This window comes from Arachis stenosperma, chromosome 3 (genome assembly GCF_014773155.1).
Source record: "Arachis stenosperma cultivar V10309 chromosome 3, arast.V10309.gnm1.PFL2, whole genome shotgun sequence".
Taxonomy (NCBI): domain Eukaryota; kingdom Viridiplantae; phylum Streptophyta; class Magnoliopsida; order Fabales; family Fabaceae; genus Arachis; species Arachis stenosperma.
In genome coordinates this window covers 48,349-66,130 of record NC_080379.1, presented here as the reverse complement: position 1 = coordinate 66,130, position 17,782 = coordinate 48,349, and the positions used below count along the sequence as shown (strand labels likewise).

The 17,782-nt window shown below is 40.7% G+C and overlaps 1 protein-coding gene across 1 annotated transcript; it reads left to right on the top strand.

Moving 5' to 3' along the window:
• The first annotated feature begins 2,537 nt into the window (after positions 1-2,537).
• Positions 2,538-4,280, top strand: LOC130968876 (uncharacterized). Its single transcript, XM_057894351.1, has 2 exons — positions 2,538-2,873; positions 3,600-4,280. Exons 1-2 carry the CDS (start codon positions 2,538-2,540, stop codon positions 4,278-4,280), a joined length of 1,017 nt encoding a protein of 338 aa, XP_057750334.1.
• Positions 4,281-17,782: the final 13,502 nt, after the last annotated feature.

The following is a 17,782-nucleotide window of genomic DNA, read 5'->3' as shown; positions in this document are numbered from 1 at the left end:
GAGTCGTGGCTGCCAATAAGCGGCAGTCCGGTTACGGCCAGGCTCGTCAGTTCGGTGGCGACGGGGAGAGAGCGAAAGAAAAGGCCAGGGAGGACGCGTCAAACAAAGCACCTAGGCCGTCCCCTCGAGTCGGGAAGTTTACTAACTACACCCCACTCGCCCTCCCCATCGTGGAAGTCTATCAACAAATAGCTGAAAAGGGAATTCTTCCGAAGCCCCGACCACTCAAGGACCGCACAGATGGAAACAAGAACCTTTATTGCGATTACCATAAGGGATATGGCCATCAAACGCAGGACTGTTTCGACCTGAAGGACGCATTAGAACAAGAAATAAGAGAAGGAAAGCTGGCAGCGTTCTCCCATCTCATCAGGGAGCCGAGAAGGCGTTATCGTGACCAAGACGAGGAAGGCAAGACACGCTCGGCCAAGCGGCGACAGGAGCCCGAAGACAGAGACCACGGCCTCACTGTAATAAACGTGGTAACGGCAAAGAACACTGCACCAAAGTCCCGATCGGCAAACAAGAAAGACGCCAAGGTCCTGGCGATCTCATCTCCACCAATGCAGAGTACCAAAAAACCCCCGTCCATTTCCTTTGGCCCAGAAGACCAATGGTTCAGCGACGCCCCGGAAAACCCTCCCATGGTCATAACGGCCAGAGTGGGAACCGGCCTCGTCAAACGGATCCTTGTCGACACAGGAGCTGATTCAAACATCATGTTCTGCAACGTGTTCGACGCACTGGGGCTGAAGGATGCCGACCTGACGACACACCAGCACGGGGTTATCGGATTAGGCGACCACTTCATCAAACCAGACGGAGTCATTTCCTTACCAATCTCGGTGGGACAGGTGCAAGGCCGGAGATCGGCGATGGCCGAGTTCGTAATCCTCCGAGACTCCACAGCCTACAACATCATCTTGGGAAGAAAAACAATCAATGATTTTGAAGCCATAATCAATACCAAGCTGCTGGTTATGAAGTTTGTCACCGATGATGGATCCATAGGGACCATAAGAGGAGACCTCGAGACGGCAGTCGCTTGTGACAACGCCAGCCTCTCCCTCAGAAAAAAGTCCAAAGAAGCATCTGGCGTATTCCTAGCCGACCTTGATGCCAGAGTCGAGGACAAGCCGAGGCCGGAACCAGAAGGGGACCTGGAAAAATTTAGCATCGGTGGCGACGGGGAAAAGTTCACTTTCGTTAACAAGAACCTCCCACATGAACTGAAGGAGCCCTTGATCGGAATGATAAGAGCCAACAGGGACTTGTTCGCATGGACACCAGCCGACATGCCGGGCATAGATCCACAAATCATCTCACACCACCTAGCCGTCAAGCCGAAAGCAGAGGAGGTAGCCAAGCAAACGGCCGGCCTCCTAGAAGCAGGCTTCATACGAGAAGTGGACTACTCGACGTGGCTCTCAAACGTGGTATTGGTGAAAAAACACAATGGCAGATGGAGAATGTGCGTGGACTACTCTGACCTTAACAAAGCATGCCCCAAAGATTGCTTCCCCCTCCCCAACATAGATGCACTCGTCGACGCCGCGGCGGGGTACCGATATCTGAGTTTCATGGACGCCTACTCCGGTTACAATCAGATACCGATGCACCGACCAGACGAAGACAAAACGGCGTTCATAACGCCAGGAGGAACTTTTTGCTATAAGGTAATGCCATTCGGCTTGAAAAATGCGGGGGCGACATATCAAAGGCTGATGAACAGGATATTCCACGACCTCATAGGAAAAACGGTTGAAGTCTACGTGAACGATATCCTGGCAAAAACAACACGACCTGACGACCTCCTAAACGACCTGGCAAGTGTATTCGCGTCCCTCCGTCAACACGGTATGAGGCTGAACCCCCTCAAGTGCGCCTTTGCCATGGAAGCCGGCAAGTTCCTGGGATTTATGATAACTCAGAGAGGGGTGGAAGCTAACCCGGAGAAATGCCAGGCAATACTTCAGATGAAGAGCCCGGGCTGTATCAAGGACGTCCAGAGATTGGCAGGGCGATTGGCATCACTTTCCCGGTTTCTCGGGGCCTCGGCGACAAAGGCCCTGCCATTTTTCAACCTCATGAAGAAAGGGATGGCTTTTGAGTGGACACCCGCGTGCGAAGAAGCCTTTCAACACTTCAAGGAAATCCTGGCGGCACCCCCCGTTCTCGGGAAACCAAGGGACGGGGAACCGCTATACCTATACCTCGCTATAACAAGCGAAGCCCTGGCCGCAGTACTGATACGGGAGGACGGGAAAGCCCAACAACCAGTTTACTTCATAAGCAGGGCCCTACAAGGAGCAGAATTAAGATACAGCAAGTTGGAAAAGCTAGCTTTGGCGCTCCTAACCTCCTCGAGAAGGTTAAAACAATACTTCCAAAGTCACCAAGTGATCGTCAAAACAGACCAGGGGATTCGGCAAGTCCTCCAAAAACCCGACCTAGCGGGAAGAATGATGACTTGGTCCATCGAACTTTCTCAATATGACATACGGTACGAGTCCCGGCAAGCCATCAAGGCACAGGCCATGGCGGATTTCTTGGTTGAAGTGACGGGAGATCCAGGCGAAGACATGGGTACACGGTGGAAGCTCCATGTGGACGGAGCCTCCAACCAGACCTTCGGAGGTGCCGGGATCATCCTGGAAAGCCCAATTGGGGTTGTATACGAACAGTCGGTTAGATTCGAGTTTCCCGTCTCAAACAACCAAGCAGAATACGAAGCCCTCATAGGAGGCTTGACCCTAGCGGCGGAAGTCGGCGCAAGAAGACTGGAAGTGTGCAGCGATTCTCAAGTCGTCACCTCCCAAGTAAACGGCAGCTACCAAGCCAAGGACCCCCTGTTGCAAAAGTACTTGGAAAAGGTTAAAAGCTTGAGCCAAAAGTTCGAAGAGGTCACGGTCCAGCATGTACCCAGAGAAAGGAACACACGGGCAGACCTCCTATCAAAATTGGCCAGCACGAAACCAGGGGAGGGGAACCGGTCTCTCATCCAAGGCATGACAAGGGAACCAGCAATTGCACTACACATAACAACCCTAAGCTCTTCATGGCTAGATCCCATCACCAACTTCCTAGAACACGGCCAAGTCCCTGGTGATGAAAAAGATGCGGCAAAACTTAGAAGAGAAGCGGCAAAGTACGCCGTCATCCAAGGACAGCTGTTCAGAAAAGGGCTTAGCCAACCCCTCCTGAAGTGCCTCCACCCCGACCAGACGGACTATGTCCTCAAGGAAGTCCATGAGGGCTGCTGTGGACACCACATCGGAGGCAAAGCCCTAGCAAGGAAGTTAATACGAGCCGGGTACTACTGGCCGTCGATGATGGCAGACTCCAAAGAATTTGTCAAAAAATGCATAAAGTGCCAACAGAACGCCAACTTTGCCAAGGCGCCGGCCTCCGAGTTAAGCCTGCTAACGACCTCCCGGCCGTTCTCTCAGTGGGGAGTCGACCTCTTAGGGCCCTTCCCAGTCGGCCCTGGGCAAGTCAAATATCTCATAGTGGCGATTGATTACTATACCAAATGGATAGAAGCCGAACCACTGGCTAGCATATCCTCGGCCAATTGCAGGAAATTCATGTGGAGGCAGGTGATAACAAGATTCGGGATACCAGAAGTTGTCATCTCGGACAATGGCACGCAGTTTACCGACAAAAAATTCACGGAGTTTCTCAACGGCCTGGGTATAAGGCAAAGGTTCTCTTCAGTAGAACACCCTCAGACGAACGGACAAGTAGAGTCCGCCAACAAGGTTATCCTCTCAGGGTTGAAAAAGAGGTTGGACAGTAAGAAGGGTGCTTGGGCCGACGAGCTAGCGTCGGTCCTCTGGTCTTACCGAACCACCGAGCAGTCCTCCACCAAGGAAACTCCTTTCCGGTTAACGTACGGGGTGGACGCGGTAATACCCGTAGAAATCGGAGAGCCAAGCCCACGACTTCTTTTGAAGGGGGTGGAGGAAGCCGTAGAAAAGGACCTGATAGAGGAAGCCCGAGAAATGGCCCACTTGACAGAAACGGCGCTAAAACAAAGAGTAGCGCTCCGCTACAACACCAAAGTGCTCAAGAGGGAATTCGGGCCAAACGACCTCGTCCTGAGGCGAAATGATATCGGCCTGCCGACCCCAGGAGAAGGCAAGCTGGCGGCCAACTGGGAAGGCCCATATAGAATCAAGAAAGTGATGGGAAAAGGAGCATTCAAACTAGAAAGACTCGACGGCAAGGAAGTCCCGAGAACTTGGAATGCGGACAACCTAAGAAGATTCTACTCCTAGAGGAAGGGCCGGCGCACCGACCAGGCTAGCTAAGTAGTCGTTTTGCTCATTTATCTCTTGATGTTCTCATAGCGATTTACGTGTCCTTTATACGACTGCTGAATAAGACATACTTATGCAAATTCTCCACTCTTTTATCTCCGTTTTCAGATAAATCGTCTTGTCATGACCAACGACAACTCCTAACCCGGGACTGATCACCCCGGGAAGTCGTCAACTACCATTGTAACAAACAACTACAAGAGAGCCCACGGGCCGCCGGTATAAACAACTATAAACCAAAAACGGTTACTAGAAACGATAACGCAATCGGACAAGTAAGAAAAACTTTATCGCGACAACACGAGCAAGCGACTTAAAAGTCATTGTTCACGAGCCAAAATTAAAACGGCTAAAACTAAATTGTTCATAGGCCAAAACGGCTAAAATCAAGTGTTTACAAGCCAAAACAAAACGGCTAAACAAGAAACAACGAAACAAAGAGTTCATTTCTTGGGAGCATCGACAACTTGGCCATCCTTAATAATCTTGAAAACACCGATCGCCGACGTGTCGAACTCGGGGGCAACAATCTTAATTTGAGCCTTCAAGGCTTCCTCGGTACCCAAAATCGCGCCTTTACCCTGTTTGACGACGTCTTTGTACTTGGCCTTCCACGTTGCCAGTTCGGCCTCTACGGCCTGCTTCTCCTTCTCGACCTCGGCCGCACGCTTCTGCGCCTCACCGACCTGTTTCTCCAATGCCATCTCACGCTCGACCAACCGCTCAACCGTCGCGTCCGATTCTTTCTACTTTTTCTCAGCGGTTGTGGCCTTCTGTTCGGCGGCAGTGGCTTTCTGCTCGGCAGCGGTGGCTTTCTTTTCGGCGGCATCCAGCTTTTCCGAAGATTGAGTCAGCTGCTCCCGGAGAGTTTCCACTTCACTTTTTAATTCATTATTGGCCTTCCCACTAGCTTCCAACCTCCTGCGGAGGGACTCCATCCCGGACAGCTCAAACTCAGCCTTCCGGGCTATCACGGCACCCCGCAGAAGTGTTCGGTACATCCACCTCGCTTGACCGGCAAGGGAAGACTCGTGGAAGTAGTCCTCGGTGCCAGGGATCAGCTGGGTATCTATAAAGTCACTTGCATCAAAATTCCTCTCCATGACGGTGAGGACCCCCTCGGGACTAGAAGACGCCGTCCTCTTCCTTTTAGGGGTGGGGACGACCACCTCCACGTCATCGTCAGGGGCAGACGTCGAACCCCCTTGGCCTACCACTTCGCGAGGGGGAGAGTCATGAACCGTTTTCCCGGCCTCGACCTGGGCGGCTTGAGCCGAGGTCCCGGTCCCCCCAACAACGGCCTCCTGCCCGGAAGAAGTTTTGTCCTCTGGGGGAGCTGCGGACGTCTCAGCAGTTTGGTCATTATCCTCTTCATCATCACCACCGCCAAGGAAGGTCTGAAACAGGTCGGGAAGACCAGTCACCGACGCAGACATATCCACTGCAGGAAAACAAAGGAGGTCGGTTAATCGTCACATAATACCAACAAAAGGGAAAAAAGATAAAGGGAAAAGTGAAAAGCATCTCACAAATATAATTACGGCCGGACTCCCGGTCACCCATAAGGAGGTGGGGGTTTACCGGGTTCTTCCCAAAAACTGCGTTTAGCACCTCGGCGATCTGCTTATCTACTGCCGACATGCTTTTATAACTTACCTTAATAAAACTATTGGACCCTGCCCCGAAGCTCCAATAAGTCGGGATGAGCCGTACCCCCTCCAAAGACAACCAAAAGGGGTGACGACCTTTAACAGGGCGGACCTTAAAATACTTGTCCTTAAACCCATGGTAGGAATCTTCAAACAAACCGAAGATCTTCCGACCCTGGGCAGCACGGAAGGACATGAACCCTTTTTTAAGTTTTCCCTCCTTGGAAGGGTTTGTGAGGGTAAAGAAGAAGAGGAAGACATCCACGGACACCGGCAGTTCGAGATATTCACAGACCATCTCGAAACAGCGAATCGAAGCCCAACTGTTCGGATGCAACTGCGACGGTGACACGGAAATTCGGTTTAAGAGCGCCATTTGAAAAGCTGAGAAAGGAATGCGAACTCCGACTTGAGTGAACATGGATTTGTAGAACCAAATCCAGTCGGCGACCTGGCGGGGTTGGAAGTTGATTTCGTACAATCGCTCGTGAGGAGTCGGGACGAAAACGTCGTAATTGGCCTCCTCGTCGGTCCCGCCGCACAAATACCCGGCTTGTCGGAACTCGGTGAGCTCCTCCTCGCCCATTTGATTGGGTGAATCCCTTACATCAGAGACGACCCAAGCATACTGGTCGTACGCTGCAGGGTTGACGGATGCCCGGGAGACCGTGCGAGCCATACCTACATGGGGGTACCATCCAGTCAGTCTAAGAGATCGGTTGCTCAAGCCGAACACACACACCGCCCTCACGACTTCCCGACTAAGGCCAAACAAGACTAAAATGGCTAAAAGAGCGAGAAAAAACCTACCCTGGAATGGTACTTTTCCCCCTAACACGTCTACTCGCGACTAAGAGGCTACACGATAACTTCAAAGAACCAAACAACAAGCATACAGAAATAATGCATAAAAAGGGGATGATCCAAAAGTTACCTGAATTGATGAAAGGAAGATGAAGTTGAATCTGGGAAAATGCAAGAAGCGCGAACGTGAATCTGGGAAAATGCAAGAAACACGAACGGAGGCACCACAGCAAAGCCTTGTAGTAAGGAGGAAGAAGGGGGAATAGGGAGTGCGAAAAAAGTGCATAAAGTGCAGAAATATCAAAACCACTCGTTTAAAAACTGCCTCCAGAGCGCGAAACGCCTAGGGGCAAAATGGTCTTTTCAAACGGGGTTTTTACCCCATTATGAGCATTCAATGCTCGGCGCAGGAAACGAAGCGAAGAAACGGTTGCTTGAACAACCAAGAGACGCGCGTTGGGGGCACATCCTTTCCACGAACGGCCGACCAAACGAGATGCGAGGCGACACGCCATTGGTAGCTCTCACGACTACCATTGGCGCGTGGGGGCACTGTTACGGCCCGGCCCAAAACCAACACGGGCCGACCCGACCCAACCAATACCCGACCCGGACACGCGCCCCCTAACCGACCCGGACACGCGTCCTGTACAGCTCACACACGGCTGCAGGACAGCGTCCTTGGGAATATGGGCCTGTCCCATGAGGGGCCCACTACTGACATATATATAAGAGGAAGATTGGCTCTTCCCCCGAGGTACGTCACATTCTCTCACCCCATTATTCTGCCCGCCTGCACATTGCTGACTTGAGCGTCGGAGTGTCTTTGCAGGTGGCACCCCCCCTCGTCCGTTCACCAGCACAAGTGCTCGCTAGCTCGGCAGACCCACAATCAGTGCGACCAAGACTAAGGACATCCTCACCCATCCATCTTTGCATCTTCTGTCCACCCGACCTGTTCGGAAGACGACTAACGAACAATTATAAATATCAAATTTTTTTTTATGAATAATTTGATTATAAAAAATTACTCGTTAATTTTGACACTTATTTATTTTCAACTTACTCTATTATTCTTTTTCTTCGTTGAGTTCCGTCAATTTTGGTATCACACTACTCTCAATTTAGGATCATATTACTCATTCTTCATCTTCAAAATCTCAGTTTATTTTTCAGTTTCAAGATCTCATCTCATTCTTTATTAAAAATTTTTGTTAAGAATTTTTTATGGTCAATAAGTGTCAAAATAAATAGTATTTTTGACGATTAATAAGTATCACAAAAAATATATTTTCAAAATTTTCTAACAAATTATTTTTGACGGCCAATATTTATAAAAATAAGATTTAAATTTTTTTTTACAATTACTTATATGTCAAAAATACTATTTTTGACAAAATTTTTATTAACATATTTTCACAGTTAAAATAGTGTCAAAATTTATTTTTTTGACGAATTTTAATTTTTTTTGACATATAATAATCCTAAAAAATAGTCTATATTGTTGTAGTGATAATAATAATAATAATTAACTAATAGTACTATTTTTTTAAAAAAAATTGAGGGTATCATGGCCACCTTAGGCCCCGTTAAATCTGTCGTTGTCTGTATCTAACTGTATTTTAATAATTTTTTTCTTTGGACACGTTTAGATATATTTAAATACCGTCACGTATCACCGTGTCCAGTCTTATTCTTAACGCTTAGATAAATAATAAACTAATAATACTAATTTTTTTAAAAAAATTAGGAGTCCCATGGCCACCGCCTTAGGCCCCCTTTAAATCCGTCACTCAGTCACTGTCTATATCCAACTGTGTCTTAATAATTTTTTTTCTCTGAACACGCTTAAACACACCTAAATATCATCACGTATCTACGTGTCCAGTCTTATTCTTAATATTTATTCTTGAAATGAGTTTAGAAATAGTATATATTATTAATTATTAAAACAAAATATATTTTAAATACTTTATATAATTAAAAAATATTAAAAATAATTTAACATTATATTTTATATATATAACGTGTCCCTGTGTCTTATAAAAATTTTAAATTTACATATCGTATGTTGTGTCGCGCCCCATGTCCATGTCACTGTCCATGCATTATAAACCATATCATCATACACCTTGCTCATAACAACTAAGTCATAATTACTAAATTTCTTATTCTTTAAAAAATTATATGTTTATGAACAACAAAAATGTTATCACTAATAAACTTTATCTTAATAAATGCATTCTATCACTAATGATCATATTCATAATAAGTTGCATAGAATACCTTGTAAAAGACACTGTTAAGGTTTATTGGCCTTATACGGGTCATAGTCTCTACTATATGAATTTTTGGAATGAGAAAAGATTAATGGAAAAAAAAATAGCAACCTTCATTTCACTTTATGTAATTTTCTTGTGAGCATTCGATTAGTGTTTTTATCTACCTTTTTCCTAATGGATTTAATATTCTTGTTGATCCAGAATTAGATGACGAAAAAGACTCATGAAAATAATTTTCTGCAATTTGAGCTATGCACTCTGGATCGGCCTTAAATGTACCGAAAATGTCTTTATTTTAGCTTGTGATTCCAATTTCTGTGTTAAAATTTAGAGTGAATAATTTTTTATTTTGTATTTTAATTCTCCCATTTCATCCACTGAATTTTGGTCTTTTTTTTAAGTACATTTTTTTTATTGTGTCAGCCAAATTTTCCTCCAAAAAATGCATAACTTTTTTATTTGCACTGTATTTAGTTTTCTCTATCTTTAAATTTATCTTAATTAAGATCGATAATAATTTTTTGTGAGTTATTAAAGATAGTTTTTTTATCAACAAAAATAACGTTAATTAGTAGGAAAACAATAACACAAAATTATTTTATTTAATTTAATATTTATAATTTTATATTTATAATATTTATAATTACATGTTTATCAGACTAAATTTACTCATTTATTTCTGCAATAATTAAAAAATATAAAATAAAGAGACTAATATATTAAAACAAAGCAAACCAAAAATTATGGCTCTTTATAATCGATAAATTATGGCTTTCAAACATTATACACCAACAAATTGGTTATTAACAATTTACTTTTATACAATTGTGTATTTATATTTGTCAAATTTTTACATTCAGAAATATTATTTCTTATTTAAGTGATACATATACATAAGATAACATATTTATATGCAGAAACTTTAAAAAAAAATCTACGTGATGAACGCATTAGCAATAATAAATTAAAATAGCTATTAAGACTTTTATTAATAATAAGACATTAGATAATTTATGTTTACTTTTTTTTAACAAAAAATAAGGAAACTTGAACTCACGACCTTTTAAATGAGTATAAAAAGATTATGTCATTTGAGTTATAACTCATGGGCTAATTTATTATGTTTACTTTGTTTTTAAAAAACTTGAGAAGAATATATCCGTAACAAAATTTTATCTATTTTATTTTTCGCTACTAAATTTTTATAGTCACTAACTACTAACAAAATACATTTAATATAGCTTTTGATATATTTTATTTATAAATGAGATAAGAATAATATGTTTTTATTAGTTATCTTGTTGGTAATAACAACGAAATATATATATTAGTACCAATAATGCTTCACATTCATATAAAAATTCTATCCAAGTCATCTAAGCATTTTTTTTTTAACGCGCCTCCCCCTCCTTTAAAGTTACGTGAAATATACGCACGCCCCCTCTCTCTCTTATCAACCACGTGCACGTAAACCTCTTCCTTAACGTAAGTATTTTTCTTCTTCTTCTCTTCATCAACGTTAACGATTTGCATTGTAATTTTTGGATCTGCAATCTCTGTTGTTCGTCGTTCTTTTTTTTTTCTTCTCTTCTGCTCGTTGTTTTTCTTTGTTGCTCGTCCTTCTTCTTCTTTTTCTTCTTCAATTTTGTGGATTTATCTTCTTCATTTTCAGATTTCAATATTTTATCAAAACAATGAATAATTCAACTTCAAATCAGTTGAACGAGAGCGTTTTGGATTATTCTTCTAAAACGAATCAAGCAAACGAGGTTTGGATTTTTTTTTAATCGAATTGAATGGAATGCAATTGTTAAATTGAATTGAATTGAATGTATGCATGTGTTCTAAATTGAATTGAATTGAATTGAATTGATAATCTCTCAATTGTAGACACATGTGTTTTGAATTTATATCATGGATAATGTTTTGTTCATTTAGTATTATACAATTATTTCACCTTAATAACATGTTCGATTCATTCTGCAGAAAGCTGTTTGAATTTAATTTTATATAATGGATAATGTTTCGTTCATTTAGTATTATACAATTATTTCACCTTAATAACATGTTCGGTTCATTATGCAGAAAGCTACTCGAATTTGATTTTTTATAATGAATAATGTTCCATTCATTTATTACTATATAATTGTTTCATCATAATGACGTGTTCGGTTCATTATGCAGAAAGCTGTTTGAATTTGATTTTATATAATGGATAATGTTCCATTCATTTAGTACTATACAATTGTTTCACCATAATGACGTGTTCGGTTCATTATGTAGAAAACTGTTTGAATTTGAATTTATGTAATGGATAATATTCCTTCATTAGTACTATATAATTGTTTCACCATAATAACATATTCGGTTCATTCTGCTAACCATATGTGTTGTGAATGAACAATTTTTCCCAAAGGTCGGGATGATTTTCAAGACACTAGAAGAAGCTGAAAAGTTCTAAAAAACTACTCCAAAGAGTTCAAGAGTTTTTGAAATTGAATACTGATAGCAACATTTTTTTTAAACAATCTCTTTGCTATATTGATATATGCACTTTTTCAGTTCACCCTGTATATTAATTTCGGTTCATTTTTTTTTTTTTTTGCTCTTAATATTTGATGAACACCTTGATTTCATTTACTGTCAACCTGAAACAAAATAGCAGCCAAACAGTTCCAACAAATATATATATATATATATATATATATATATATATATATATATTAATATTAATATCTCAGACTAACAGGACAAGGATTAATCCATCTTGAATAAGATATATACATTAACATTAAATTTCCAATAACATTTACATTAATATTGACATATATACATTATTTAGTTTTTTAAACAAGTTAAACAAAATAGTGTTAATTACAACCAGTCAAACAAAGAATATTAATATCTCAGACTAACAGGACAAGGATTAATCCATCTTGAATAAGATATATACATTGTTTAGTTTTTTAAACAAGTTAAACAAAATAGTGTTAATTACAACCAGTCAAACAAAGAATATCCTATTTACTATCTATATCCCCATATGTGAATTTACAATAAGGGCTGAAAAGGACAGCAGATGGCTTTGGGAGTCTTATTTCTTCAGATTTCCAATCACTTAGTCTCTGATTTTATTCAGTTTGTGCAACAGAATATTTAGACCATATTTGAGCCTGAAGCCAAAACCATTTGGTCAATACTTCACTCAATACACCGACAAGCATAATCATGCATATTTTAATCAAGTGAATCAAAATGGCCAACCCAACTAAATCGAACACCATTCATGTGTTGAATAAAACGTGATAAATATTCAATCATCAAGAAAAACTTTTCTGCATGCAAAAGAACTCAACTGAACACATGACAATCAGGTGAATCAAATGACAAACACCAGTGAATCGAATACCAACCATGTGCTAAATAAAATGTGATAAACATTCAGTCATCAAGTAAATTATTTCTGCATGCAAAATGACTCAACTAAACACACTAATAATCAAATGAATTAAAATAACTAACCACACTAAATTGAATTTCATTGATATTCTGAATAAAACTTGATAAACATTTAATCAGGAAGAAAAATATTTCTGCATGCAAAAGAAATCAACTGAACGCACTAATAATTAGGTGAATCAAATGACAAACATCTATAAATCGAAAACCAATCATGTGCTAAATATAACGTGATAAACATTCAATCATCAAGTAGATCATTCCTGCATGTAAAAGAACTCAACTGAACGTACTAACAATCAGGTAAATCAAATGACAAACACCAGTGAACGAACACCAATTATATGCTGAATAAAACGTGATAAACGTTCAATCATCAAGTAAATCATTTCTGCATGTAAAAGGACTCAACTAAACACACTAACAATCAAATGAATGAAAATGAGCAACTTCACTGAACAGAAAGAAGATAAGAACACATTTACATTCCTATGCCCTAGTTACGGCAAAAAAATGGAATCAAATTAAGTCAATCTACTAAACGAAGTAACTCAATTCGGTAAACCTAAAATGCAACTAAGAGAAATGCGAGATTGTAAGATTTTAAATGAACAGTAGTTTTTATCATACCTTTTTGTAGTCTCTGTTCTTGTTTTCGTAGTTTTTATCATACCTTTTTGTAGTCTCTGTTCTTGTTTTCGTTCGTGTTTTCTTCTTCCTTTCGAAATATTCTCACGATTCTTCTCCAGTAACGATTTTTGCAGAGAACACGAGTGAAGTTTGAGAGATTTTGAGAGAGATTCGAACTTCTCCAGTAGCGATTTCAATGTTGACGAAGGAACATTGTTTCATATTCAAGGCGCGAATGAATTATATGTTGACGTTTTGTGTGTTTGGGGCGTGGAGTCACGTTTCATTTAATGAGATTGGATATTTTTGGTATTGGGCCAGCTTGGATGGACTTGGATGAAAAATTATATGGATGTATAGCATGACTGTATTAGTATTTTGTTGACAATAACAATAACATTAATAATGCCAATGAGTTATAACTCAAATGGCATAGTCTCTCCATACTCACCTAAGAGGTCGCGGATTTGAATCTCCTTACTTTTGGTGAAAAAAAAAACAATAACATAAATAATAAAAATATAAAATTTTTTAAACATACATATTCAATAAATAATCAGTTTATATATTTATATAAAAATCTAAAAATCTCCACATATGGCGAATTGACAGTTTGACACCACTAAAATAGAGTTAAAAAAATCCCTCTAAGAAAGGCTGCATTTTCAACGTTTTGGCCAATAATGCTTTCACAAACTTGGATGATAAAGAGACCTTTTGATTTTTTTTCCTCATGGTTTTTTTTACTCTATAAATCAATGACTAAAAATTACGGCGATTTAGAACTCATATAAAAATTTAGAGAAAAGGACAAATAGGTCCCTGACCTTTTACCCCACATACATTTTTGTCCCTAAATATTGTAAAATACTTTTAAGTCTCTGACGTCCTTAAAAGTTGGACGGATCAGTCCCTCCATCCAAAAGCCTCCGTCAGGCCCAACGAAAAAGTCTGACGTGGCTCCCTTTCTGCTTATCTGGCATTATTGCTACCCACGTGGCACATTAGTGGAATGGAGCTTTTGAAAAATGGACAAAGAAGTCCCTGTCGCTCAATGCGACATCGTTTAGATCGCTGCCCCTTATATACACTCTCATCCCTTTACTTATGTACAATGCCTATTACACCCACACAACTGTGATAGAATTACATTAAACCCTAAGAAGACCAACGATCAAATGTAAGAAGACTCTGTTTCTCCCTCCAAAAAAACCACTATCCAGACTGAGAAGTTTTGGTGTGCATTCGCTATTGAAGAGGGAGAACCATATAATGTTGTCTGATTTGCCGTCTTCGTCACCGAAGGTAAGAATCCGTTGCGCTGCTTAGTGAGTAGATTGTCAGGTTCAATGGTTATGAAAGTATAAACTGTTTTGTGAAAGGATTATATGTGCATGGTGATAGTAGTGGTAAAAAAAAGTATGTGCGTGGTTCCCGTGAAATTGATTCAATGTTAGGGCAAAGAAAAGTTCTTGGTTGATGTTTGTTTCTTTTTTTTTTTGAAGGACATTGCTTTTTGAGTGCAGAGTTATTTGATCATTGATTTTTGTTTTTTTTTTCCAGATAGTTGATGTGTTTGTGGTGACAGTTTTTCACCATGGAGGTAGTTTTGTTAGAATGAGTAATGGTTCCCTTGTTTATCAAAATAGAAAGGTAGAGAAGTTTCTCGAAATGGACCTGGATTTTGTGAATTTTGGGGACTTTATCACACTGTTTAAAGGCTTGGGGAACCAATCATACAAGGCAGTTTATTGGTATGATCCAATGAGTGCTGAAGTTGAGTCGAGGCTGCACAGTTTGACAGGGGATGCAGGGATTAATGCCATGCGAGAGAACAAAATGAAGAATGCAAAGGCGAATAAGTTTTACTTGTACTTTGACCACGCTGTTGATGAGCCTGAGATTGTGGAGGATGGTGGAAACAGAGGTAAGAGTCTTGTGTTAGAAGAGATTCAGAGTTCATCTTTAGATGATAGGTACGAGAGTACAGAGGATGAGCCCTACAAACCTCTGCCACCCGGATTTGAAAGTGACAGTGATGAAGGTGATAATAGTGCTGATGACAGAGCAGGCAAGAGGAAGAGAGTTAGTAAGGGAAAGGAAAAAATTGTGTCTCCAAATAAGCCATTTGCAAATAAGACAGGTGCGAAAAGGAATAGGAGAAGTTGGGTAAAAAAGGGACAAAGTAGTGGAATAGGTGCATCTGAGGTGAATAGAAGGCAATATGCCAGGTCTGAGCCCAATGAGCAACAACCCAGAAGTGATGTTGGGCCAGGCCCTAATGAGGAGCCCAACAGAGATCCAACTGTGAGGTTCTATATGAGTGCAGTCCAAGATGATGATGATGACCCCATATATGATTACCATTATGAGGATTTACACACTCTTATATCATCAGATGATAAATCCAGTAAGCATAAATTTTTTGAGTTTGATGATGATTATGCTTTTGGATAGGGCTGGTTTGAATTAGGGACTAGGTTTTTGCAACCATAGAGAGATTTAAGGAAGTTGTGAAAGACTCATTCATTGTTGAGGGTAGAGAGCTTAGGTGGATTAAGAATGACAAGGAGAGAGTTAGGGTGGGATGCATGGATGATGAGTGCCCCTGGTTAGTTCATTTGTCATACAACAAATCATTGTAATGCTATCAGGTGAAGACTTACAAAAATGAGCACACATGTGCAAGGGACCTGGGAAGTAACGCGGCTGATCAACATGGGATTAGTAAGAAGGTGGAGAAGAGAATGAGTACACAGCCTCACATGAGAACAAGTGAGGCTATTGACTTTCTGAGAGAGGAATTCTCACTAATCACTACACATCCAAAAATAGTATATAGAGCAGTTAAAGAGGCAAGGAAAAAGATAATAGGCAATGAAAGGGAGCAGTAATAATGTGAGGGATTACTTGTTTGAGATTCTAAGAAGCAACCCTAGGTTCAGGGCAGAACTGTGTGTAACACCAATTTCTCAATCCCCTCATGTGTTTGATAAGCTTTATATAGGTTTAGAGGCATGCAAGTAGGGTTTCAAGAGTGGGTGTAGGCCTCTGATCCACCTTGATGGTTGTTTTCTGAAGACATACTGTGGTGGACAACTCCTAACAGCAGTGGCCCAAGACGCAAATAATCAATTTTATGTTGTTGCTTATGGAGTTGCAGGGTCTGAAACCAAGGAGATTTGGAAGTGGTTTTTGACTCTACTTTAGGAGGACCTGGGGGATATGCAAACTAACGGTTGGAATTTCATGTCCGACCAACAGAAGATAACATTCATAACTCTTTATGTAGTTGCTACTGGTTGAATTATTTCATGTTGAGTTATGCTGAAGTTGGGGAGTTATTCACTGTTAGGGTATGTTATAGTTATTGCAACCATTTAATGTTGTTTGCTATTCAATAGTATGTTCTGGGATATAATTGTTATAAAATGTTGTGTCTTGTTTATGATTAATAATGCAAATGTTTAGTAATTACTGGTTCTGTTTAGTGTTGATTTCTTTGTGTACTGTGTTAGGAATTGCTACCTGCATTGAAAGAAATGATGCCAAATGCCCATCACCGAAACTGTGTGATGCACATTTGGAAAAATTTTATAAACTGATTTAAGAATTTGTATATTCGGGAGGTGGTTTGGGAATGTGCAAAATGCACCACCATACCCGAATTCAAAGAACAGATGGAGAAGCTCAAAGGCATTAATCAGGGGGCATGGAAATACCTATCTAAGTTTGAGCCAGCTACTTGGGTGAAGGCATATTTCTCACACGGACCAACCTCATAAATAACATATGTGAGGTGTTCAATGCAAAGATAATCAACTATAGAAGCAAGCCTATTCTCACAATATATGAAGAAATTAGGTGCTATCTGATGAGAAGGATGGTTAAGCATAAAGAGCTACTTGGCAATTATCCTGGAAAGCTCGCACATATTCAGCAGAAGAGTATGGAGCGTCTAATAAGGCCTATCAATAAATGGCGTGCAGAGTGGATAGGTGACGATGAACGTAAGAGGTTCGAAGTAAGTCGTAAAGCTACAAAGGTGGACGTGGACCTCATCAAGTAGACTTGCTCATTCAACAAATGGCAGCTCACTGGTTAGTTTTAATTTATTGTTAGGCATTATTTCAATACATGTCCAAGATGTTGTAATTGCTGGCTGAACGAGTTCTGGTCCATGATGTTTTTTATTAATGGTTGATTCTGTTTTGGTTCATGATGATGTCTTGTTCTGGTTCATGCTGTTATTCTATGTTAGGCATGCCATTGCAGCAATAAGGAAGAGGCATGATCATTCGGAGGATTATGTGCATCCATGGTTATGCATGGAGTCAATATACAAGACATGTACTCATTGTATTCAGCCTGTGCCAAGTGAGGAGTTTTAGACAAGTAGTGAGTATTCGAGGCCGGATCCTCCCATCATAAAGAGACCAATAGGCATGCCGAAAGTGTACAATAGACAGAATGATCCAGCTGAGCCAATGATGCAGTAAGGTGAAAAACTGAAGAGGTCATTCAAAGTCACTTGTAGTAAGTGTGGTGCAACGGGACATAACTACAAGACTTGCAAGGGCGCTCCATCTGACCCCAACTGGAAACCTAAGACAAAGAAGGCCAATAAAGGTTTCAC

Excerpts from the sequence above, each read along its gene's own strand:
- LOC130968876 (XM_057894351.1), top strand. The coding sequence starts at position 2,538 with ATGGCGGATTTCTTGGTTGAAGTGACGGGAGATCCAGGCGAAGACATG. Across the intron at positions 2,874-3,599 it reads TGCAAAAGTACTTGGAAAAG|GTGATAACAAGATTCGGGAT; the intron begins GTTAAAAGCTTG and ends ATGTGGAGGCAG.